Genomic DNA, 26,990 nt, shown 5'->3' with positions numbered 1-26,990 from the left:
TACGCCCGATATGAGCTGTTTGTCAATTGGGAGCGTTTGTTGTGTATTGGAATTTTAAATTCAACGGCTATTGGTGCTGGGTACGCACATACGCTTCCTTTGAATGTAGAATGGAATTGAATGTTGGGATCGGGTGTGTTATGTTATGCCTAACCAGAGCGTAATTGGCATAATCGCTTTTGATAGTTAGCAGTGGAATGTGTGTAATTTTCATCCATTTTCATCCTAGTCATAGGGTTATGGACCTGAACTAGATCATAAAAACAATTTACTTTCAGTACGGCATATGATTTACCTATCTGACCGCAACTACAAGATGCCATCTGTGGTTCAATCTGCGATGATCTCCATCTTTATATGCTCCGGGTTTTAATGCTTTGCAAAACGATGTCTGATTTCATGTTAATTTTTGGGCAGCGAGCTGTTGGCGGTCGAAGCTTATCTCACCTGCTTTTTTAGATCTGATTCAAACAATGAACAAAGCAATGCTATTTCAGCATCACGTCAAGGCTATCATTTGATTTGTTCGTTTTGGAATGGACTGTGAATGAGTGATGCTCGAGAAAAGTAAAGGGAGTTAAAGGCTTACTATGAAACACCGATGGCTTACGCTCGCTCCTAACATCGCTTACCATTTACCAGAATCGACGCTGGTTGGAATGATTCTTTGAAGCATCATTGTCCTTGAAAAGTAAAGTTGAATGACTCGAATGCTCTCGTTTAAAGTGCTCAATGAAGCAATTCTTCCGTAGAAAATCTTACGCAGCAGCATTTTCTATCAATGGAAAACGCTGGCAAGCACTCATTAGAGTAATGAATGGGAGCGTCGACAGACCGATTATGTAAACAATTTTCTCTTCAGTTGCGTGATCAATGTGTTTGAGAACATGCTGTATCCGCTTTAATGGAAATTCCTTCCACTTTAGTAAAACAGATTTCTACATCATTTTGTAACTGCGGGAGGTGAGCTTATTCGGAAGATATTGAATCTAGGTGAAAAATGGGATTAATTTTAGAAATTATCCTCCAAATAGTTAGTTAACAACATCTTTTTCCCCCGCCATCGACATACTTATTGCTTCCATAAAAACAGATCCTTTTAGCTAAGACACTGTTGTAGTTTGCTATAAATTTACAAGAGGTGCCTTCGCTAAATCAATTGGGGATAAGATTTCATACTCCGCAACGGCAATGAATCTGTTATCGCTGCGCTGCTTCTTTGCTTATTCTTGCGTCGATCGATCCTTTCTTTTGAAGCATTTAATGCAGTACAAACAAATGAAGCAAAACACAATTTCTCTCAATAGATGAAACTAAACTGCTGGGACAGAATGTAGTTAAAAATGAAAATATATGTATTGCTTAAACATAAATAAATCAGACCAAGTGCGAAACACAACACACAAAACAGTGTAAATCGTATAGAAAACCTTAAGCTAATGGCCCAAGCTGGAACCCGAAACTGGGCCCGGTAGATGGGTAAAAGTACACACAGAACAAAAGGATGGAATTGTATGAGCCGTGGGCAAGAGTCTCATTTTCCGTACTGGATCTGAATCGGAATGCTGATCTTTTCATTCTCAATGTATACCGCAACGAAGATCGGCTGCTGTTTCAGTAGACCCGCATCGATCGGTTGGATGTGCTGTAGCGACACATTTACCAGCACTTCCTGGCCAGGGCGGATGTGGCCTTCTGCTGGCGAAAGCCGAAACAGCTGCCGATAGTTGCAGTTCAGTTCGAAGTACTGGGGCGTATAGAAATTGCTTTTGATCACGAACTGTTTGGTGCGTTCGGAGGACGCTCGAAACACCAGAGACGTCGGCCGTACTGACCAGGATTCACCACTGTCCCGCTTGCAGCCAAGCACGCCGTCCATCGCGTTTATAGCCGCATCAACGGCTGGTGATATCTGCCGGTCTGTGTTCGCTTGCAAGTTGGGCGAGGAACCGACTTCCGAAGGGTTGCACATGGTCTTAAACAGTGCACCCGATTCATCCGCTATCGAAAGGTCGAACAACGTATCGTCCAGCGCACGATCAAGTGTCAGCACTAGCTCGTACTCTCGGAACGTCAGGAACAGTTCGTGAATCGTGTTGAACACATGCTCGGCAAACTGCTCTATTCCGGACAGTTCCGGCTCATCACCGAACTTGTTGCAAATCTGGGAGAGTGCCTTCAGCTTCGGATCTTGTAGTGCATTCATTTTGGCCGTGGCAATGCTACGTCTAATGCGATGTCGTGTCGGTTCGTCGCCCCAAAGGATGTGCAGGTTCGTGATCGACAGCACGTCCACCTGCTTCTGCAGGATCTTGGTGATCTCCTGGCGCCCTGGCTTAAACACCACTTTGATGTGTGCGTAGCTGTTCGGTGCGATGATGGTGCACTGCGGATACACATAAACGGCGGTCGCGAGCAGGGTTTGATCTACCCCTTTCCGATCGATACTGATGCGAGCGAACGCCGGCAGGCTGCCCTTGTTGTAAAGTGAGAAAGATTTCTCTAAAGGACGACCCAGATTGCGTACGTTGCCAAGCTCGAGGAAAGGACCACTCGGTCCCTTTTGGATGCCTTCAATCTTCACTGAAGCTTCCCCTCCGTACCCGAACAGACTGACGACCCGGCGAACGTGCAGCTCGTTCGGTGGATGAAACGAGAGCGCACCAACTGCCGGTCCGATTGTGGTCGGGCAAAACTCGACTGTGATCGTACGACACTCTTGGCTTTGAAGGATAAACAGTCCAACGCTTTGTTCGGGACCCCACAGCTGAAAACCTGGACCTACGATAACGGCTTTCACTGTCAGCTTGCGATTGGAAGTGTTTTTGATTTGCAAAGAGCGATTCTCGCTTCGCCGCAGCCTCGTACTACCCCAGGACAGTTCGCTATGGGTGGCCTTAAGGGGCAAAGTGGTTCCGTCGCTGCGGTGGGTCCACTCGGTGCTTCCAGAACACTGAGAGGCCGCTCGGGAGAGTGTTGGTGCTGGAATGCTGTACTTTTCCGCGATCTCATCATACACACGTTTCGGGGCTGCGTCAGCTTTCGGGGAACTGTACGGTGAACGGGACATGGTGCGTGGCTCTGGTGCAAGGAAAGATTTACGGTCAACCTCGGCAATCGTCCTGATAGTCCGCTGAGAGCTTTTCGGTGTGGGAATATACTCACTGCTACCAGCAGCATCCTGCACGAGCGTTAGCTTCATTGGCTCACCGTCATCAGCACCAACACCACCACCACCACCACCACAGACGGCATTCAGTTCTGCTCGATTCGAAGGTGATTTCGATCGCGGATGATCCCGGTACACCTCGCCAGATGGCACGGCCAACTCCACCATCCGTTTGCCGTTTTGCAGCTCTTGCCGTGTGGCCGAACACGAGCGACGCTTACGGTTCGGTTTAGCAATATATTGACCCTCGGTATCGAACTCCTGCATGGTGCTTTTCTGCAGCATTTCATCCTCTGTCGCAGGCTGGATGTGGAAAATGTTTTTCTGGCAGTTTTTCGGCGTGTTCCGTATTCTCGGTACCGGTGGTAGATCCATATGCCCCTCGGATAGTTTGGTCGTCGTCGAAACACGGTATGTGTCGATGAGCGGTTGCTGCAGACGATTCATGGCCGGTGTTACTGCTGCCGATGATGTTGATGGCATCGATGAATAGCGCATCGAGAAGCTCTCGTCACTACCCTTGGGGCTCGATGTTTTACCGCTCGAAAGCAATGGACCATCGGCGAAGGATTCAAGCATTGATTCCGAAATACTCATCGTATCGGAGAGTGGTTGATGAGAGGTGTTCGGAGACTTTATTTTGGAATCCATCGGCTTGACCATCCGTGGTGCAGGTTTAGGCGGTACTGTTTGATCGCTATGGAACTTCTTTAATGAACCACCACCGCCAGCCGCACCGGCTGTTGGTTGTCTTGAAGTGGCGGTGCTGATTTGTTCCGATTTGGTGCGCTGCACTTGCTTCAGTTTGTTAATTAAGTTGTGTGGTGAGTCATCTAAATCCATAGCATCTGTTGGATTATTAATAGAAGACATTTTATCAGTCCGATACAATGGGACAGAGTTTGCAAGAGGGTATGGTGGTTAGTATGCCTTTTAGTTGGGATTGTAAATGGTGTCAGCATAAGTCTTTGTCGATTTTTGCAAGCGCTATTGAACAGGGGCTAGCTCTGTAATCCACCAAAACCGACAAATACACACATGTGGTAAGACCTGGTATGTGTCCGGTGCATACTTACTGATAGCTCGTGCGAGGCTCGAAACGCTGAGTGAATTTTCCTTGTTCTCCTTATCATATGTCGGCCGTTTAGCCTTCGCCGGACTCTTAGGACTATCTGTAGGAAACGAAGAAATACATGATATGTTATACTCCCCATGGAACTCAAACTATGCCGTACACTCTACATACCGATAGCATCGTTTGTCATGTCGATCAGCGGATGCATTGTGCGCCGCGGTGGGCTAATGCGATCACCACCGACCATGTTCTTCAAGTCATCGGACATTATTTTGAAATAATCCCCCACCGAACAGGCGCTATCATTCTGGGTATCTTTGCATCCTTCGGATTGCCTACGAGAAACATCTCTCTCCGGTACCAGATAACCGGAAAAGCAGGAAAAGTCCACACGTTCCGCGGCCTGCGGTTTCTTCACACCCCTAATCGGACTGATGGGAGCACGGGCTTTAGCGTTTTGCTCCGGTATGATGGCATGTTCCTGCTCCCATTCCAGCTCATCCTCTAGCAGCTGATCCTGTATCTTCTCCCCATCTCGGAAGCTGACTTCTTCCATCCTGCTCAGCTCATCCATCTTCTCCTTCATCCAGTCACCATCGAAGGCGGGTTGCGAGATGTCCCAAAGGTCTTTCCCGGGGTTTGTGCCAGATGCCAGCGAGGAGAGGGAATTCGTCGAATACTTGCTCAAATCGGCCGTGCGCGGAAGGCTTAGATCGGCAATCTGTTCCTGTGTGCTGATTCCTTCGCTGCCTGGTCCACCGACCGTAATGCTATCGCGCAGCGAACGGCCCATCGACCGGATGTTATCGGCGAAACTTGCGGCCAGAATTTCCTCGATACCAGCCGATAGAAATTTGCTCGCATCCGGCACGTTACCAGTAGCGGGTCGGCCGGTAGCGGATTGCGCCGCTTGTCGTTGTTTCTGCCGCTGCTGCTCCGCTAGTGTCGATCGGGCCGCAAACTCTTGAGGCTCGAACGAACACTTTTTGGGCGTTGTGGCCAAGTGGATCGTTTTCTCCTCCTCCAGCTCCGTAATGTTTATGGATTCTTGTTGCTGGCGGAATGACGAAGGCGATGAGGAAGGGTCGGAGTAGCTTCCGCCAGAGTTCCGACCATCCGGGGACCGCTGATTCTTCAGATGGCGCGTCGTGTGTGGGCTGACTTCGTTGGCTTTTTGTAAAACCTGAGCCGCAAGCAGCCGTTGACGCTGTTGACCAGAAGAAATCGTTAAAAACGATTCGCTGGTGCAGATCCTTTTCCTTACCTTAAGCTCATTAGAGACGTGTGTAGCGCGGTCCATATCGACAGTCCTTAGATTAGTTTTTATCAAAAACGATTACGAAAACCACGTTCAACGAAAAAACACGGGTGAAAAATGGTGAAAATTTCACAAAAAGGCGCTTGAAGGCAGAACGACCGTTTTTGCTCAAACGCGTTTAGATAGCAAAGTTAAAGTTGGATCGAAAGAATCGCGGATTAGCATTTTTCTGCCGAGAAAAAATCGTAGGACGCTCGGGAATAATATTTTCACAGTTGAATATTGAAAAATCAAGCGAAAAATGCTAAAATTTAAGATTTTTCAATTACAAACCCAAGCGCGCTTCAAACCGATCTCGGCTGCATGGGTAGAGTCCGCTGCATGGGCCTTGTTTTGATCTCCGAGTTGAGGTTAAAAAATCGTTCTGTCGCCGTAAGAAATCGCCGTAAAAAGTGGATAATTCTTCATTTTCGGCATTTTTGTGCGCGTTGGAAAAGTAAGTCCGGAAAGTGCAAGATACTGGGAAATCCAGCCACCAGGTGTAGTGCGAAAAAGACGTGGCTGAAATTGAGGGTTTGACGACGACGACGACGAAGACAACGTGTCAGGTTTACTTTCGCCGGGTTTCGCGAAGCGTGCGCGATTCGAGAGTGAGTCCGTGTCCGTGTCGAAATCGCACGCAATCCTGTCGCAGCCTACGCGCCTAGTGTTGGGTTCCCTCGGTGATCGGGAAAGTGAAGGAACCGCAAGATGGGAAAGGCCAAGAAAGGCAAGCAGGAAGTCGTCTCGGCTGCGGCCGGTAGTGGGCTAGAGGAGAAGTATGTCGTTGTCGTAGGGGAGGGGGGCTACGGAGGACGATCACGAGAATTCATCCGGTTCTTTCTGATTTTCTAGCGAATCTGAGATCATCCAGCAGACTGAAGTGACGGAAACGGAGCTCGAAAACCGGAAGAATGAGGGCAAAAAATCGAAGAAGGGAAAGAAGGCAAAGAAGGCTGCCTCTGAGAGCGATGAAGAGGCCGGTGGCGAGCAGGATGATCCTGTGGTGGCACCGGTAGTGGAGGCCGTGAAGAAGCTAGCCGTAAGCAACAAAGCAAGCAAGAAGGAAAAGAAGGCGGAAAAGGCTGCTGCTGCAGCTGAGTCCGCGGATGAAGAACAGGAAAGCGATGCGAAGTCGAAAAAGCAGAAGGGCAAGGCGGCCGGTCCCGTTGGCTTTTCGTTGCTTATGATGGACGATGATGACGAGGAGAATGAGGAAGACGCTGGCCGAGACGGTGCCGATGATGACGGTGAGGAGAAGCAGGCGCAGAGCAAGAAAAGTACCAAGAGTGGCAAAAAGGCGAAGGCCGCTAACAAGAAGGCTGAGGAAGCCTCGACCGTGGAGCCCAAGGAAACGGAGGCAGCCGAAGCCACGGAGAGTGGCAAGGCAGGAAAGAAAAGCAAAAAGAAGAAGAAGAAAGCCGATGAGGAGGATGATGAGATCGAGCGAATGCTGGCTGAGCTGAACATGGAGTACTCTGGCCAGAAGGCACCGGAAGAGCCCCAACAGTCGCAGCAGCAGCAACCCTCGGAGTCGAAGAAAAAGGATAAAAAGAAAAAAAAGGACACAACCGAGACTGAGTCTGGTGCAACGGTGGAGCAAGTGGCCACTGAGGAACCAGCAACCGGTGAGGCCCCGGTAAAGACGGCGGCTGAAAAGAAGAAGGAGAAAAAGGAACGTCAAAGGGCGGCCAAGGAAGATGGGCAACCATCAGCCGAAGATCCGCCAGCGGCTAGCTCGGTGGAGGCAACCGAGCCAGAGACTGGCAAAAAGGGTGGCAAAAAGAAAGCCGGTGGCAAGAAGGAGGAGACTGGTGCAGTAGCCGAACCGGCCACGAAGGAAGAACCCAGTGCCACGTCGACTACTGATGAAGCAGCGGCGGATGGTGCTAGTGGCACAGCCACTAGTGCAGCCGCTGATGGCAAGAAGAAAAAACCGAACAAAGCGGCTCTCGCTGTGATGCAAGAACGACTGAAGGCCATCCGCGAGGAAGAGGAGCGGATGCGCAAGGCGGAGGAAGAGAAACGATTGCTCGAGGAGCAGGCGGAAGCGTACCGACTGGAGCAACTGCGCCTGGAACAGGAACGCAAGGAGCAGAAGAAGCAACGCGAGAAGGAGCGCCGCGATCGGCTTAAGGCCGAAGGAAGGCTACTGACGGCCAAGCAGAAGCAAGATCGGGCACGAGCACAGGCCATGCTCGAAGCACTTAAGGCACAGGGTGTCGAGATACCGGAGGCAACGACGGAGAAGCGGGTGCGTCCGGGAACGCGCATCCGTCCGAAGAAGAACCAGGAGAAGGAGTCGGAATCGAAGGAAGCATCTCCGGGTGACGGTGACGAGAAGGAACCGGAAATCAAGGAAGAAGAAGTGCCAAAAGTGAAAGAAGTAAAGGAATCTTGGGATGCATCGGATAGTGAAGAAGAGCCAGCGAAGGAGGAGGAACAGTCGCCGGCCCCAGCGGAAGCGCCTGCAAAGGGGTCTGAGGTAAAGCAAAAGCAGAAGCAAAAGTCTGTCGACGAAGACGAGGAAGACGATAACGATGGAGAGGACGATGGTGACGATGATTCCGAGGACGACGACGACGACGACGATGATGATGATGAGTCTGACTCGGATGAAGACGATTCAGATTCCAGTTCCGAAGGGGGCAATCGAAGAAAGGAAGCAGAAAAGATGCGCCAACGGGCCTTGGATCGGATTGCGAAGCGGACGCAGGACGCGGAGAAGAAACGAACGCTCGATCATCTGCGAGCGGCGGTCGTCTGTGTGCTCGGTCACGTCGATACGGGCAAGACGAAGATTCTGGACAAACTGCGTCGCACGAACGTACAGGATGGTGAGGCGGGCGGTATAACGCAGCAGATCGGTGCTACCAATGTGCCGGCGGAAAACATCAAGGAGCAGACGAAGTTCGTCAAAGGGTTCGCCGATCTGCAGTTCCGGTTACCCGGTTTGTTGATCATCGATACGCCGGGGCACGAGTCGTTCAGCAATTTGCGATCCCGTGGATCGTCGCTTTGCGATATCGCGATCCTCGTGGTGGACATTATGCACGGTCTCGAACCACAAACGCTTGAATCTATCAATCTGCTGAAATCCAAGAAAACGCCTTTTGTGGTCGCTCTGAACAAAATCGATCGGTTGTACGATTGGAGTACGATGGCACGAAAGGACGTGCGGGACATTCTGAAGGGCCAGGCGTCGAATACGCAGCTCGAGTTCACAAAGCGCACCAACGAAATCATCGTGCAGTTTGCCGAGCAGGGCCTGAATGCGGCCCTGTTTTACGAGAATCCGGATCCGAAGACGTACGTTTCCCTCGTACCGACCAGTGCAATCACGGGAGAGGGTATGGGTAATTTGCTGTTCCTGATCGTTCAGTTCTGTCAGAAGCAGCTTGCCAAGCGACTGATGTACAGTGAGGATCTCCAGGCGACTGTGCTCGAGGTGAAGGCCATACCGGGTCTTGGTACGACAATCGATGCCATTCTCATCAACGGGCGGTTACGCGAGGGTGATACCATGATTCTGGCTGGTACCGAGGGTCCGATCGTAACGCAGATCAAGGCTTTACTGATGCCACAGCCAATGAAGGAGCTGCGCGTAAAGAACGCGTACATTGAGCATCGTGAGATCGAGGCAGCTCAGGGCGTTAAGATTGCGGCCAAAGAGCTAGAGAAAGCGATCGCCGGCTTGAACCTCCAGATAGCGCAAAAGCCGGATGAGGTGGAAATATTTAAGTAAGTTTTTGCCATGCTCTGCTTTGGCTATCCACGCGTAGCTTATTAATAAATTTCGATTAATGTGTTGATCGATTTTTCAGGGAAATAGTGTCTCGCGACTTAAAGTCTGCTCTTAGCAGTATTAGGCTAAGCGATCGTGGTGTTCACGTGCAGGCATCTACTCTGGGATCGCTCGAAGCGTTACTGGAGTTTCTGCGGACATCCAAGATTCCGGTAAGTACTACAGCGACAAAATTCATTATTTTCAAATGTTGGCGAATTGTGTAACTTCAGAGCGGGGCAAAATTATCAATTTCATTTTGAAATGTGGGCAAGCGTGCGATCGGGGGCCCTTAACCGAATGCATCTACTAAACCAAGGTACTTTAAAAAGACAGGTAGCATCTTAACCGCTTTGACAGGTCACCATTTTGAATTTTTTTGACATTCATAGCAGGGCACTTTTATCAACAAAACCACGTGAGTTTCAAGAAGAAGAAGAAGAAGATATGGACAAGTTTGGTGGTTTTATCAAGGAAAGTACCTGATTTCACTCTTTTTCGGATGTTTAAATGATTCATCTCTCTATTTAAGATCATTCGAGCGACCGAGTTGTGTTTTACAGCGAGTGAGCACGGTCCAGGAACGCTAGCTAGCTCTTGTTCTAGGCCGGGTGGCAAGACCTACGGACCGATACCATATTGAAACACTATGAAGAATTTTGAGAATATTTGCATAAACTTTAACTTTCGTGCCACTTTTCGTGAATTTGAACTGTCGTAATACCACAGAAAAGCGAAAACAGCTCCGAAAAGAGCGTTCCCGAAGTAAACATCCCACCATCCCGTGAATGTCAAACTCTGAAGTTTTTTCTAAAATAAAATCGGGGATTTGTTCTGGATAAAGCTACCTGTCTTTTTAAAGTACCTTGTACTAAACTTAAAAATCTATAGCAAGGTTTCAAACCGTTCGAGCAGAATTTCAACTGCTCGAAAAAATGATGTATTTTGTTTTAAATGTCCAGATGTAGAATTATCCGTAGTTTTAATTAACTATTTACTCGTATTTCATATTCCGATCAATCTCCATTTTATTTTGGATTGTGGGCCTCAGATTACAGAAGTATCCATTTTCTCAATCGCCAGTCTCGACGTAACACGGTAAACATTTTTATTTAACATTTCCCTTCGGAAAAGGGACTTAAGAGATCATGTGATCGGTCAGCATTTCGTGTTTTGGAGAACACCGTTCCCGAGACACGTAATCGGATTATCATCTCGCTACTGAAAACGCAGAATGGCTGGGCTTTAAGTGAGAGAAGGGCAGTTTTTAAGCAGGGCAAATCCTTTACGGAAGTGACGCGGCTCTAATCTGAGTCCAGATTACGTGATCAGTTCCCATTTCAGGGAAGCTACTGAACGTTATCGGTAGAAGAATTATTTCTGCAGCTCTTATCAGTGCAGAATGCCATGCATACACATTCTTATTTTTGTTTATTGCTGCTCGTTCGTTGTTTGTATTTTCATGCTCGATCCGGCTGTGTAAAACACACTCCACGAAGATCAACAGCTCCGTAATCCGACGGGAATGTCGATGACAAACAACATCTTCGCGATCGTCGACGTGCACGATGATCATTGGCAAGACCCTTTGAAGGCAGTGATCATCGTTGCATGTTTACTTCATTCGACAGGCACCGGCACGATTAGTCCCAGCGCCACTGAGCCCTCTGCTGTCTGCTGTCTTGCGTTACAGCGCCTCGTTTTTATGAATGAAATCGGCAGTCACGATTGAATGGGACCGATTTGTGGTGCGCGATAGTGCCGTGTGCGATTTCTCATCCGCTGTCGCCACGTGATTTCCCGATTCGCTCGCTCGCTCGCTCGTTTGTCCGCGGGTCCGATTACATTTGTGGCCTCCAGTGTTTTTCGCTTTCATTTCAGCTGCCAGCCATTTCACTCCGACTTGCGGTCTCGCGTGCTATTGTTGTGCTATTTCGACCTACTAAGCATAAACCGACGAAAGCAGCTGCTACTAAATCGAGGACTGAGCTCGGTTTGCGTTGTGGAAACTTGCTACCACCTTTTGTGTTCCATGCCCGCCCATTTCATTTGCCTGACGCCACAATTGATATGCTGCTTGATATTTTTTGTTTTTCTTTTTTATAATCATTTGCATACCCCCATCCATACCAAACCCACGCGAAGCGTAGCTTTCGCCGTTGTTGTTCGGATTTGGTGTCTTTAACAATATGTTTTTTCCCCCTTTCCGAAAGCGACCGGAAATTGAATGATTAACGGAACCCCATCCCTCCCAGTTTCGCAAAGGCTGTCGATGGAAGCACAATTTTTGCAACGTTCGCTGTTCTCATTCTCATTTCAAACGACGATCCACCATTCGCCCCGCTGCTCAATCAATTGGAAAGTGACATTAGCGTTAAAACCGGAGGGAAAACTGTTTTGGACGGGCTCGCATCGTGACAACGATGTGTCTGTCACGCCTTTTTCGGTACGAATTCATTAGAACTTCCGCTTGCTGATGATCAACATGGCGTGATCAGGAACCACGGACAAGCTGCGACCGCCAATCCAGTGGGTTTTTGGTAGTCTTTGTTGGGTGACGTTTTTGGTTCGCATTAGTCGCTGTGTCTCTTTGGACGTCGGTACGGTGGCGCATGCGCTCTCCTTTTTGGTGGCGAGATGAATGAATGACTCATGCCGTCCGCACCTTCCTTCGTGTTTTTGCTGTTGTAATTCATTAACAGTTTCTTCGCTTTTGGGCAAGACGAGCACAGCGCACTACCGCTTACACGGGGCAGGTAAACAGGGCGCACTGTTTGCCTGGGGTCCATTTTGGCACACACAGGTGGGTCGGTGCTTTCGATTTTCGTTTCCCTCTGCGGTAATGAGCCAGTTAGCCCCGCAACCAAGAGTGGCGGCAGCAGCGGTGCTAGCTTGATGTCACGCCACCTCTGTCTGCTTTTGACTTTTGGGAGTGTTACCGCGAGTAATTAGCTTACCGTGGCTAATGAACGCTGGCGCCTGGACACCCATTTGGTCCCACCGCATTAGGGTGGTTCGTATTTAATGATATTAATCAGCGGCAGCAGCAGGGAACATGAAATAGTTGTGCGAATGAAGTGATAAGGTTATCCGTTTCCTTGAAGTATTAAGTATTTTCCATGTTTTAGAGACTTTCGATTCGTGGCGACCTTATGTTGGTTGGAAGCTTTTGTTCGTTACATTTGACGGCTGTTAAGTGGAGTTTTTTTTTTGTAAGTTATTGTATCCTACTATGTATTTGAGAGGCAATAGGTAAATAATGTTAACACAGACTTGATCAAATCATTGTGTAACATAACAAAATTAATATTCATCTTGCAAACTGGGACAAACATAGTTGGAGAAAATATCTAAGCTGAAGCATTATTTGTTCGGAAGGATAAAGAAATCTTGTCTTTGATTCCATTGGGTCTTCCATCAATAAACAATATCGCCAATCGTTTTGCTTAGGTAAAAAGATCAGAGAAAAAACTTGCCAATAAACACCATCTACAGTTTCTAGTCATTTCTATTGTGGCCAAGTTTTCACATTCGTACTTAAATTCGTCCAATTAAGGTGCAACAATCGATACCAGAAGCAAATTTTATTATTTGTTTTATGTAGATTTTGCATTCTTAAGCAATTTGCATTTTTGATATCCTTCGGCATCCGACTGTCTGCGGTTGACCCTTCGGTTCACCTATAACGATATGCGGATGTACTGGTACTTTGCCTTTCTTTCTTCCATCCTTCGGAATGCATTTTCCGCCTGCAGTACGACCTCGATCGTTCGCCGATCGTCGATCGAAGGCATGCAAATGTGGGAGAATGAAATGGCAGAATAATCGCCATAATGATGATAAGGAATTTGCAGAATCAGCGTTTCACGCGCCAAATAGCGCTAAATATTTGAACCAATTCCGTACGGGGCCCCATCGAGGGCAAGGAGCGCTGCATCCATTATGACGGCCCACATTTTGGTGTTCGCGTTAAGGCAGGTGTTAACAAGGGTGCGGGATTCATTCTCGGGGCGGCCCCGGCAGCATTGTGGCGACAGTCGCCGCCAAAAATCTCTCCGGCTCCGGCTGGCAACCCCGGCGCATATGGCATCTCAATCGGTTTGCTGTCACCGGTGCGCCGGTGCCGCTTCCACTTAACCATCGGCATGCATCCATAATTTTGTCGTATTTTATTGATCCAATATCATTAGCATATGGTGCGAAAATGGGGCTAGGAGGGGGTAGGAGCTGACTGCGAGATTCCAACCACAGCACGTGATGGGTGTCAATAAATTAGCGTTTAAAGGATTCATTAGAGTCGCAGCCGGGGGCTCGAGTGGCCATGGCCGGCGCGAAAGATGTTCTCCCAAATTCTTGCCGCTTGTTCGCGGTATTCTGGGTAACGTTTATGAGGGTGTTTTGGCGAAATTTCATTTACTACAAAAATGCTGCATTCTTTCATTCATTCATTCATTCATTCAGTCTGCGCCTTGCTACCTTTTGCAACGCGCTGCGAAAACTTGCAGTTGATAAAAGTTTTTACTCGACACTGTTTCAGCTGGAAGAGGACAACTTCACACAATTTTATCACGTCTCTTCTAGGCACCACAGACAGACAGGCAGAGGTGGAGAGCGACGAGTATGAATCGGTGCTAAAAGCGTGTGGAATGGAATGTACGAGAAATCGTTAAAAGCGCTCCCGGGAATATATTCCTCAATCCTACATCCGCACAACCAGTTCCGGGCTATGCCATCCTCGAGAAATGATCGGAAGCCAGCCAGTCGCACGACCGACGACGACCGGCACTGACGGCATGCTTCCCGAGCGGATCGGATTGCGTAGGAAGATGCGATATTATGTGGTTCGAAGGTTGGTGTTAGTGTGGGCCTGGAACCTGGGCTTGCCCATACTTCCATCACTTCCTAGCATCGCCGTGGAGGCGTGAACTAAATGGGAAGTGAAATCCGCTCCCCGCCACCCACCCGGGAACGCTATTGGTACCGCGGCGCGTATCTAGGGAAGCAGAAATGCGGCATGATGATCAAGTGTCAACCGCTCTGAAGCGCTCACCTTCTTGGGCGTTTGCGCGCGCGGTCTGTGTGTGCGAAGATTTATGAATACGCGGACCCGCACGCGTCCGTTATCCCTATCCCTCCTCCCGCGACAATCGATCCTATTCGCGGGCGCGATATACTAACACGCGGTGGGTGCGGTGCGTTTTTGTGTGGGCCGCCCCAGAGAGCTTTCGCGTTTCGTGCGATTCCCTCATGATGATGATGATGATGATGGTGATGATGGTGATGATGGCGGTTCCACCTAGCCTCCCAAAAACAACTTCGCATCTGTCGCGTCGTGCGGCTCCGTTGCGTCAGGAGGTACGTTATTCCACATTCCACACAGCATTCGCAAGGTGGGCGAACTGGAATCTCGGGGTCGGTTGGTCGGTCTGTCTGTCTACCTGTTTCTTTGCGATACCCCCTAACCGCTCGCTACTGCGCGCTGTCCAACCGGTCAAACCGTCAATCCCGCCTAACGGGGTTAAGCTCTGAAGAGCGGCCTCCAATTAGGTAGTCGCGATAGTTGGGTGTTTTCAAGACGCTCGGTGCGTCTTATATAATCCTCGATTAACTCCCGGCACTATGCCATGGCACCCCCGGTTAACCCCCTCAGGGAAGGACGTTATGGTTGCTGAGCTGTGTGTTTGTATGTGTGTGTGTGTGTGTGTTTTTTAATTGTATCATTAAGATCAGCATTAATTAGAAGCTAAACAACACTTGAATATACCCGGGGTGGTGCAGCTTCGCTATCAGGCCCCCGTAATCTAGGGCGTAAATCTCGTAAAAACCCAAAACATTGCACTCCATTACGCGTCCATTAGCGGGATGTTGTTGGCAAATAGTGAGCCGCTGGTGATGGGATCGCATCGGAGTTCGTCTAGTGGACATACTCGAGACGGTCTGTTCTAAATAAACAAAGTGCACTCGTCGGTTGATAACGACCGGAAGTGACAACCGGAGACAGCGCTTGCTGTCTCTCCTGCTCCAGGCATGAATGAATCGCATGTTCAGAGAGTCGAAGTCTAAAGAAATGGACAGAGTTGCTATGTAGGTAATGGCGACCAACATGCCTTCGTGTCAATGCGGTTGTGTTGAACGCCACCGTGTGGCCTTCGTGGTTGAACATGTAATCACTGGGCACGGATACTACCACCACCTAGAGGTTGTACGAGTTTGTGACTTTATATCACATCTCATTGATGCAGCGTACTGGACACGTATCTGTTGCCACCAACCCTTACAGCTACGGTGTTCGTTACAACGCACCATTGAGAGCTGCAGGATGAGAGAAAGAGAGCGTCGAGTGAGATGAATTTAGTAACCGCTTCTCAAGACCGCGAGCCTGATTGAATGAATGAAATGCATTTCTCGCTAGAGATTGCATAATGATGTCCCTCGCGGACGCCCCTAATCCTTAGCTGGTTGGTGGGCTTCCGTAAGGTGACTACAACGGAGATTGGTGATGGATCGGTGATGTTTTCGGTGTGACGATAAAGATGTGCAGGCGCCGTGCAGCCTACGGGTACGTGCGAGCGAGATGTGGTGTGCGCCAGCGCGCAGCTGCGCCACGAGACGCCTCATTCATGGGATGTTTCATTGAAAATACGTTTGATAGGTCAATCGATCGAACAGTCTCGGTACCGCGCACGAATCGCGCAAAAGGCCATAGGGCATTGTTGGTTTCTTGAATCAATAAGAGTTTTTGCATGGAGTTACATTTCCACGGATTTATTTAAATGTCTGAGATGTTTAATTAACACTATAAAAAAATTAAGAAAAGAGCGGAGTGATTAGGTTGTGATTAGAATAGAAAATAATTTCATAACATCTCTTGCACCAAATCTTGTAACTAGAAGTCACTTTAAAAAAGTGTGATCCTTTGATATTTTACAAAAAAGAGATTGTAATGCATCTTTGTAATGCATCACTTCATGTAGGATGTTCGAAAATGATAGGTCAATACACCTAATACCCAATAGACACAACAAATAAAACAGAACTAAAGGTTCATGGGCCTAGCAATAATATCAGGTTGGTAAGGTTCGCCTCACTCTTACTTATTCCTTTAACAATATTATGCAACCATTTACAAGAACGTTCAAAAGTGGAGCGTGCGAGGTGCATACAAGTGCTCGATACCGCGTTGCGTTCATTATTTGCCGAATCATAAGCTTTTGGCTAACCGACCATCCAGAGGTCGTGACTTTTTACTGAGAATCAACCAACAACTAAGCGCTATTTATGAACTAGGTAAGAATGTTACATCCGTTTGAGGTTGTTGAACGGCGCGGTGTTGTCTGGGACACATTTAGCACATCTCTCGGGCTAACCGACATTGAGCATGCGAGAATCGTTGGCTCGCCATTTCGTTTTCGCCAATCGAATGAATCGAATCGTTGTTGGCCCTGTACCTTCCAGCACTGGCAGGCGATGACGATTGGCGTCACACTCTAGTTACTCCCGGCGTTCTGGCGGCTTGGTTAGTATTTCGCTCCATATCTCTTTCTCTCTCTCTCTCTGCGTGGGTCGAGGGAATTCGTGAATGGGAAAATGGTTCTCCGATGAGGAGACGGGGGCTTAACAGAAAACAAAAGTACATAAAGAAAGAGGTAATGAATGAGAATAGCTTGTTGATGTGTGCTACAGAGTGGACGGTGGTGGTGGTGATGGTGGTACCGCCATTCAAATGCTGTCCATCCATTCATGATCATGGGCGGGCGTGTGTGTGTGTGTGTGTGTGTGTTGGAAGAGAAAGGCTTCTTCATGGTGGCCGGCTCCGGCATGGCCCGGAAGCTGTTTCAACTTGTGCTGGAACCATGCCAGTTCCGCACTGGAGCGTTCAGCAGTCGTCGTCGTCGGGGTCGTGGTCACCGTACTGGTTCGATTGCCCGGACCTGTGTGCTCTTGGGCGGTCTGGACACGCTGGCGTGCGCACTGGGAATCGGATGTCTGGGAGCTTCTCAAGATTATGCTTTTGTATGTAGCAACATTGTGCCCCTTATGTTATTAGATCGATCGTTTGCGTTTCGCCGACAGTGGTAAGAATGTGGGTGTATCATTATGGAGCCCCTCAGCACCTTTCTACTTTGCACTGCGATGAGCATGAAACATGGCCCCCAAATTAATTAGTGGTGGTCGACAACTTTAACCTGATTCAGGGAGCTGTTAATTTAAGATGCTAGTTATCGATTTGTAGTTTTCTCTTTTGCTATTCCGTCCTTTTTGCCATTCATTGCGATGCACGAGAGTCCTATTGCGTACCTTAGTCAGAATTCGATGCTAAACACTTGACATTAAAAATAAATCTAACTACATAACGCCATCCACAAATCATTCCCTGGAGTTTGGTTTGTTCGCGAAATACGTTAATATATGCCTCGGTTTTGAGGTTCTCCTCTGGACGCAGCGGCAGGTTATTGTATTCACGTAGCTCGCGGATAATTTAAAACCTTTATAGTGACCAAGACGTTTGTCCTCCCCATCCCCCTCGCCTACACGCTTCGCTGTGATGATGTTCCTTCGTGGTGCGCGTACCTCGATTTATCAATTCATCCCTGCTCGCTGCCAGTCGACAGTCGTCGATAGCACGGAATAAATCAGTCGCAATATGTAGTTTTCCAATTAACGGGAGTTGCTGCTTGCTGGTCCCCACAACAACACTACTCTTCGCTGTGCACGATGCGCATTTCCAAGTACCTTCCGGGGAGGAACGGCACCTTACATTGTACCCTCATCCTCTTACCGCGGTTAAGCTCTCCCTGGCATAAATTGCCATCGATTGAGATGCATCGTATGTGTTTCTACTCCTTACCTGAAGGAGACGCGCTATTGGAGGGCAATCTGCTGCTGTTGCTGCTGATGGTGGTGGTGATGGTGAGGAGGAGTCCTTGGTGGTTGGGAATGTCAAGGTCCAGCTGCTGTTGTACGACTCGCCGCTGATCGACTGTGACTGCACACCCGCACACACACACACACACACCAGCTGCATAATAATGTCATTCTAACAGCGTTCCTCGTATCCTCGGATATGTATTTATTCTCGCACTCTCTCGATGAGTGGTAATGAGATGAGAGGTGGTTCGGTCGCTCGGTCACGTTCTGGTGGCGTGGCGTGTGTGATGCAACTGCACCGATCGCGGATCACGGATCCGGCGCGCCGCGCACTCCATTATTGCGATCGAATCGGCAAACGATCCTGAACCATCGCCACGTAACGACCGTAAAAGAGTGAAACCACGATCCCCAGGGCGCGTTACGGTGCCTGCTGTGGTTGGGCGCGATCATTGCCATTGCCGGGGATCATCGTGGGGACGCGAGTGCGAGATCACCTTCTGTCCGTCGCTACCAGCCCCGCTGGAATTGGCCACAAAAGCCACAGAATATGGTTTCGATGATGGTGATTATATAGAGGTTTTCCGTAGCGAGCGAGAAATGATACATCGTTGCTGAATTGAATTGTTGCAAAGCAGCAGCAGCAGCAGCAGTGGGTTGTTGCCTGGTCCACGCTTTTTTTCTGCGTTGTGCACTCGACTCTCGGGTTCGATTTAAGGCCCATTATACTGGTGCATTGCAAACACCTCCGCGTACGAACGCGCCCTGAATGTGGGATGTGCTCGAGAAAGAGAGAGAAAAGTACGGTTGTCTCTGGGATCGTTAGGATCAGGATTTAACCTGCGTTCTGCCCAGACTTGCAATTAGGAGTCCACACACAATTAGCATAGATCGGGTGATTTTGTTCGTTGCGAGAACGAAGCCACCGCAACATTGTTGCAGCACTAGGTGAGCAGATCTGGTTCTTCGCCCTTCTTTAAAGAGCCCATCTTTTGCGAGGGTTTAGTGTCAACAAACATTAAAACCGATCAATCGTTCCACGAGATGCGGGACGATATGCCTTTTTGTGTACAGACTCTCATCAGAATCGTTCGCTAGTTAATTCTGGATCTGAATCAAAATTAGTACTAGACATAAGCTAAATAAATGCCCAATAATAATAAGCAATAAACTTAGACTTTGCAGCTTTAGCATAGTACTAATATATAGCAATAAAGCGTAGAAATGTACACTACGCTAGATCGAGTTGACTTCTGCTAAGCAATAATAGGGAACAGTCTGATGGGATCCGCCACAGCAACACGGTTTCACCTTTATGCTCTTAATTGCTCCACTGGAACCCTTACATGGAACATAGTTTGTTGGTTTGTTCGCGGATGGAAAGGTCACACCAACGTCATCACCGGGTACCACCACTCAATATATATCGCATTCAATATCGTGGCGCTCAACTCTAGTTCGTTCGTGTGCGCCATAAGAACCAACAGCCATCACCGGTTCCAGCGAAGGTCCATTGCGAATCGCATGATGGCGGTTGGTTGGTGTGCTGCACTCTTTTCCGTGCTGCCAGGCACACCGTGACCGAGATGGGTGTATGTGGTGTTGTGCACTGTAAACCACCTGTCACCCACTCGGCCGTGACAGGTCGTGATCGTAACTCGAGACATATCAATCACCGAGCGAATGAGAGAGAGAGAGAACACGCAGTGGATTGTAGATCCTAGCCAGATACTAGAATACTACCACGCGCTATATAGTGTTGTGTTACGCCTTCCTCTATCCCAGATCCAACTATGTCAGTCTCTGTTTGTGTGTGTCCGGGAGTAATGCCGTTTGTCAATCTCCTTCGCCGGTGCTTTTGCTGTGTTTACGAGTGAATGTGGTCGCCGAGGAACGGGCACCTCGAGATGATTCTCGATTTATTGAGCTCCATAGAGATGTGTAGCGAACGTGGGATGCATGTTGCCTATTCGAGGTGTGACAGACGATCACGACTTATGCGCGGCCGGCACACCACGCCACGAAGTGTATCCGCTTTACTCCTCTTCACGATCACGCACCGGTAGTAGGTTTGTCAATTCTTCAATTCCACCTCTAACTAGTACCACCATAGACCGCGACTGCGGGGTTATTTATGGTGTGGTGCCTCCTGGTTGATTACGTCCGGTTCAAAAGCGATTGACACAACGTCGTGCGTTGTGTAGCCTCTACACGACGCGACGCGATTCCAACGTTGCAGCGTCGTCAATGCATCGATTTCTTCCTTCACCGGCCACTGGCCAGGTTTCTCAGTTGTCTGGCCACTCGCTGGCTGGAAAGTTTTATGTGCGCCGCGTTGTGGCAGCAGCACTTTAGCATATATGTGGCGATGCTGCTGCTGCTGCCCGGGGTGCCGGCTGTCGATTCGTAACGCACGAACGTATGGCAGCGGCATTCCATTTCGCATTCCAATCACACCAACGTGCGCGCGCGCGCCGCCGCCAGGTTCACCGGGATGTGGCCCTTTGCTCGCCGGGGAATGGGGGAATGAGCATAATGATGATAATAACTTTTTTCCCATAACGACCGATCACCGGGCGTGTGGATGGGAGTGCGCGTCCCCCCCCCGAGACCACAGGCGCACATTCTTGGGAGCCTCCGTGGCCGTGGTGAGGATCGTAAAAAGGAGTTTAGCCTGTTTGCTACATATTTTCCCACAGGCGCAAAATTGGCGCCCGAGAATCGTTGGTGCTGATCGTGATTGTGGAATTTCTTTCCGTGTTCCGTGGCGTTATTGTTTCTCGTAGCCTCTCGTCAGCCTATCGACACCACGTTGCATCCATCCTGTGCGAGTCACGGACTGTCAAGACCCGGGTAGGGGCGCGTTTTGTGAAGAATGTGTTCCTTGTTTCTCCCCGTTCCTTCGCAATGCGTACTCGTGGGAGAACGCTCCTTCCGAATTGATTCCAGTGAGAAAACGGTGTGCAATTAGTTACTTGGCATACAGCACACACTCACTGTTTGTTGCAGATGGTTCGTAGAGCAGTTGATAAAGGCGCAGGATAGAATGTAATCAAGCCATGGTTCGATTCCCTCCCGTCAGCGGGATTCTAGAACAAAATGAAAAGTCCAAAAGACAGAAAACAAGATATATTATGATGATGAATAAATACAATCAACAGCAGAGTAAATTCTATCGATCTGTTTTGCGGCGCAGAGATAGTATTCTCTGCGGTTTTTAATCATACATCAAACCGATTTTAACTTCCCCTTTTTAAAATAATAAGCGAATAGCAAATAGGGTTGCAAAAACTCGTTCCGTGTGTATCATCAAACTCGTGAATATCGTGTAATTTTGGTTTTAATTAGTTTCCTGACCGAGTGCTGTGAGAAAAGAAAAAACGAACGAACGACCCCCCTTGTCCGCTTGTCTCGTTGCCGCGTGCACACTGTGTGCAATCCCACTCCGTTATGTAACTTGGCTCCGTCGCGTTTTTGCGCCACCAGCGATGGAAACACACACAGGGAGGGGGCAAATGGAAATCGTTGGAATAGTCCCACGTGCTTTAGTAGTCCCCGTCCTATGTATGTAACCACCTCCCACTGGAGGGGGGAATGAATGAAATATCAATGAAAGTAATTGGATACAGTCCGCCGCTCCGTTGCTCTCTCGTCACTCTCTCTCACTCTGTCTCTCTATCGCTATAGCTCCCCGCACCTTGCGTTCGCCGCGGTTGACCCTTTTGGTGCATCCCCGCCATCACCACCATCACCACCACCACTACAGTCACCATGGTTGATGCTGGGTGTGCCATATGTCTTATGTCGCCCCGGTGTTCAGAGCGTTGCTAGGCCATTGCCACTTGCTGCTGGTGCTGGTGCTGTTGCTGCTCCGTGTGCCAGATTGTGAATGGAAATGCCGGTTCTTCTCGCGCAACGAGCGAGAAAGAGCTTATCCAACGGTGCGAGCGTTTGAGATGGAGCAGCAAGAGCACGAAGCTTATACCAACTACCTACAGAGCGCTTGCTGTTGTACCACACCGATGGCGATGACATAAATCCATGAATGAAACTCTCAGAAACACCGCCTAGCGCTGTCGACGAGGCAAGAGAAGGTGTCGCACGTTGCTAGCTAACCTGTGACTGGCCGGGCTGGCCTGCCTACTCGCCTGGTTCGGTAATATAAGTGGAGATCGGGATTTGAGAATCGAGGGCGACAGAGCGAGAGAATGGTAGAGAATCGGGAATGTGCAGATAGTAGTAGTGTTGCCAGGGACACTGCTGACACCGACGCCGACGCCGCAACCGTTTGGCCCCCACCATCTCATCATCATGCGCTGGCGCTGGTGTAATGCTGGTGGTGGTAGGATGCCGGAGGTTGCACATAACAAACAGTAGTTTGCTATCTCGCGCTCGCTCTCTGCCTTCGCTGCTGCCTTCCTACGCTACGTCCATACGCCCACCCAAAATTGGCAAAGTGCGCACACAAACATACACGCATACCGACACACCTTCGCACAACTACAGTGAATTGTATGCACCCAGCAGCAGCAGCAGCAGCAGCATCAGCAGCATCAGCAGAAACAGCAACCCACTGCAGTTTTACAATAAATTGTTGGATAATGAGTCCCTCCCGGTTGTCTCTGCTCCAGGGTTTTGGGTTGGAAAATAGCTTTTCTATCAGAATATCTATTTATCCCCGGGCAGGTTGATGAAGGTGGACACATGTACATATATATAGAAATTTTAATCTTCTGGAGCGGATGCTGTAACTCGAGCTGGAAAAGTATTTCGGGAGGCGATTCTAGACGGATTACGGGTTACATGGTCCAATTACGAGTCGTTTCTGTGGGGTATACGGGTCAGGGGGAGATTGTTGCACCAGGAAAAGAACGCAATTTGACATTTTAAAATGCTATTATCATCACTTTAGTTTTGACCGACTGTAAGTTCGAAGGCAAATGGTGACAGCAATACGTACAGATGTGCACTTTTATTGACATATCGGGTAATATTCATTCATGGAAATACGTTTAATTGGCACAAACCAATGTAGGCATTAAAATTCCTCCAAATCTCTTACGAATACTGGAGCACGAGCTCAGCTTCTGTTTAAACTGTATTGATCACAAATCGGTGGTTTTAAGCGACCAGTATCCGATTTGTGCGTGAGATATGTTGTACAGTTGAAGTATAGCGCCAAATATACGCACACACAAATGCAAATTTACATTATTTGGCACCTGGGGCTGATAAAAAAAATCATCAGAACGGAATTTTACCGTTAAACATATTGATACCATATTGCCGCACCATATTGGTCGCAGATTCAGCAGAGATCAAATGTTGTACATTTACCATATGTAGCTGCAACATTGTGCTGCATAACTGTTGGTCGAGCCCCGTGTGGAAACGAAATAATGCAAGCATTCGTTTTCATGTGGCGTGACACTCGCCAAAAAAAAGCCTCTCGCTCTCCTCTCTGACTTGCAAATAGGACGAAAGATGAAAGTGTTTCAATTAATTGTATTTCACTTTCGCAGTCTGTGCGTCGGTGCCACGCTCTCGCTGGGTTGCGGGTTGCGTGATTTTGTTGCTGTTGTTTGCCGTGTGTTTGTAAAGCAAAAATCCAATTTTCACTTTTTGTGCGCCTTTGTAATGAGAGAGACAGCGAGAGAGAAAGAGAAACGAGGGGTTTCCCTTCGAGGCTCCCTACCATGCTTCGAGCTTCGAGTCCCACTCGTACCTCTCGTGTTGGTTGCGCAAAAAAAAAAATGGTCCCATAATTCGTCACAGATAGCCAGCCAACTAGCAACGGTAAAGGGTGAGCAAGGTGTGGAAAGGGTTGGCGGGGAGTGAGTTCACGTTGCGTATCGCCAAGCGACGAGAGCAGTCTTGGGAACCTCGTTCGCATAATAGCGCCGGATGTAAGCGTTCCAGCAGCAGCAGCAGCAGCAGCAGCATCAACAACAGACCGACCGAAGGGTGACAAACTGAATGGAAGCAAAACGGTGGCTGGCTGGAGGTCAAAGTGGCAGAAGGAGAAGGAGGTAGTATGTACGACGAGGGGTGCTCAGTCTAGCGAAAAACATGCCTCTTCGTGACAACCAACCGGCGGCACGGGTGGTGGTGGTGGTGGTGGTGCGCACGCAAAAGGAAGAGTTGCGTGGCCATTCTTCTCTTCATCAACTTCCACTCACCTCACCAGCCACTACTTATGAATGGTCTGTTGGCCGCAACCAAGGGTGGTGGAATCGATGAATGAATCGCGCCGCATAGCCCCAGCATGAATGGAAAAACTGACGGCGCGCAGAGCGATGTTGCGTGAGCAAAGAAGGGCAAGGGGCCCCTTACCCTGGACGAACCATGGCCACAGGAAAAGGAGTAGGAGGAGGAGAACCATGGCTTGCAGCGCTGATGGAACGGTGGAAAGCTCGATCTGGTGGAAATCTGCTCCTGCAGCGCGTCTGGCGAGGCCACCGTGGCACCAGACAGGCGTTTGTGTAACGCGAAAGTAGCCGTTTCGTGCCGGAGCCGGAGAGCAACTTTCGGGGGCCGGCTTTCTTCCGTGTATAAAGCATAAATAAGCGCCCGCAAGCCAGATACGGCGCCACCACCATCATTGAGCATTACGAAACCAGCGAGAGTGTCACGGGATGGTGGAGATCCGATGGCAATGGCGACGACCACGACGACCACGACGACGATGGATCCCTATATCTAGTGCGCTTGCTCGGTTGAATTAGATTTCGTTTTTCGTTCGCTGTCTTACGGCTACCGCTGCTGGCTTACGTTGCTAGAGGGAGTTGATGGAGGATTTCCCACCCTCGCCATCGCCATCCTGTTTTAAGCACCCCCTCCCAGGCACTGTGTTGAGTTATGAGGTTATTCATTTCATTCATGCTATCGTACCACCAGCGCCAGCGAGAGAGACGTTGATCTTGCGGAGCGTTTGTTTTTTCCCCCCATTTCTTGGTTTCGTCATTCATGGTCTTAAGAATGTTACGCCTCGGTAGTCAAGCCGGACAGTTCCGGATCTGTTTTGTTGAATGTACCAGTGTGCTAGTGTGTGTGTCTGGTGTGGTATCAAATGTGCGTCATTCCGGGACATGCGGACATTTTGCTGTAGCTGCGTCTAGAAGAGGTTTCGCTTTATGTAGCGATTTAGAGAGATGTTGTTGGTTTCTACGAGCTCATCGGATACCGAGTATTGGAAATACTTAAAATAGGGATGGAATGAGCAAAGATTGTCTTAGTTGATATTTCCTAGTTGCATATTCTATTAACATTTTGTGTATGTTCAGCCACTTCTAACATTCCTATAGAATGCTATGGGAATGTCTTACGCGCTTCAAATATTGCATAATTATTTTCTTGAGAGAGTATCCAAATCGCCAAATCTTTTTTTTCTTTTCCAAAAACTTTCAATTGTTAATAATTATTTTTTGAGCCAGATTTACACATTTGTTCACTGATGCTGTTTGTAGCTAATATCAAGCGGTAATAGCTACTATCGACTATGTCCAACTTACTGATTGTAACTGCTGTAACTCAACGTGTCTCGAAATCGACGATTGTTTTTTACCATTTGTATTGGTCTGCCAGTTATTGGACAAATGGTTTATCAAGTTACTATAAACCTTCGAACACCTTTTTGGAATGGACGCTGACTTTTTTTTGGGTTTGGGTCGCTCAACTGTACCGCCATAAGCGGGCCAATAATCTCAAGATTTATTTCCAAGAATAGTCTCCAAAAACGAAGAGCCTAAGTTCAAGAGGTTTAACGCGACGACAAGACGCTTCTACTTGAGACGACGCGCCGATGCAGAGTATTATTGGGCCTATAAACGCTTGGCCGGTACCAGGTTCTACCTCAACGTCACAACAGCACCCCTCCTGGAGGCCCCTTCTGGATGTTAATCATTTCCTGTTTTCTGTGAATGAAAAATGCCCTCTCGCCCACATCGCCGCTGCCGCCGGCCAGCCAATACTGTTTGCTCACCCACAACCCTCTTAGCCACGACGAGGGCGATGGCGACGACGACGAAGGCAGCAAAGCAGCCCGCCCGAACCATAGGAGGGAAGAAGTGGTTACGTCGCGAGGTTTTCCTTTGTGATTAACATGAATTCATTCATGCCGTCCGAGGAGAGGGTAGCAGCAGCACCACCACCACCGACATGAGACAACGTTGACGTTGTTCGAGAGGCAGTTCGGGGGGCTGTAAATGCATGTGCGTGCGTGATGGCGTGACCACCATGGTCACGGCCACGGCGTTACACCAGCGCAGCGCATCCATGGTGCCATCGAGGTGCCAGCCAAGAAACGACGATGATGACGGCGACGACGACGACGTGTGCGGGACGTGGAAGTTGTTTATCTCCTCTCCTTCTGTGCGCGGCGGTTCCGGTTCGATGGCCGGACATGTTCATGATGTGTGCTACACCCGGTCCCGGACCGAAAGTCGGAGGCATGTGCTTCTTGGCCACCGTATGCGGAACATCCTTATTTACCATAAGCCTGTTTCCTCTCCCCGAAATCAGCGCACCAGCTAGCCAACCAGCCATCCATTTGTCTTTTACATTAAAAAAAAAGGGCTATCCCTATATGGAGTCGATGGATCTTCGAGTGCCAGCGAGAAGACACTCTTTGGCCTCCGGGAGCGCAGGGCCAAAACCGTATTACGTGCACGTTCATGTGCAACGAAGACGAACCGAAGAGACGCATATATATATAGAAGGCCAGCACGGATGAAACGGATGGAAATGGTGCAACACTCTGGCACACACCCGCTGACCGCTAAAGTGGACGCTCATGCTG

General features: G+C 48.9%; 2 protein-coding genes across 3 annotated transcripts in view; one reads left to right on the top strand and one right to left on the bottom strand.

Moving 5' to 3' along the window:
• Positions 1-1,447: 1,447 nt before the first annotated feature.
• Positions 1,448-5,544, bottom strand: LOC125955579 (uncharacterized). Its single transcript, XM_049686716.1, is given in 4 exon segments — positions 1,448-4,017; positions 4,246-4,341; positions 4,377-5,451; positions 5,509-5,544. Coding segments are annotated over 4 exon segments (3,690 nt in total). The 3' UTR covers positions 1,448-1,534.
• A 373-nt stretch (positions 5,545-5,917) lies between these two features.
• The window catches only part of LOC125955789 (eukaryotic translation initiation factor 5B), a 69,084-nt gene continuing 48,011 nt past the window's right edge, over positions 5,918-26,990 (top strand). For both annotated transcript variants that reach the window (XR_007469110.1, XM_049686975.1), the window contains exons 1-3: positions 5,918-6,320; positions 6,397-9,282; positions 9,366-9,498. Coding sequence is in view for 1 of the 2 variants with exons in the window: in XM_049686975.1 (XP_049542932.1) it covers positions 6,253-6,320; positions 6,397-9,282; positions 9,366-9,498 (3,087 nt within the window). In the remaining variant the exon portion in view is untranslated. The remainder of the gene's footprint in view (positions 6,321-6,396; positions 9,283-9,365; positions 9,499-26,990) is intronic.

The sequence above is a fragment of the Anopheles darlingi genome, chromosome 3, assembly GCF_943734745.1.
Source record: "Anopheles darlingi chromosome 3, idAnoDarlMG_H_01, whole genome shotgun sequence".
Lineage (NCBI taxonomy): Eukaryota > Metazoa > Arthropoda > Insecta > Diptera > Culicidae > Anopheles > Anopheles darlingi.
This window is presented reverse-complemented; position numbering and strand designations above follow the sequence as displayed.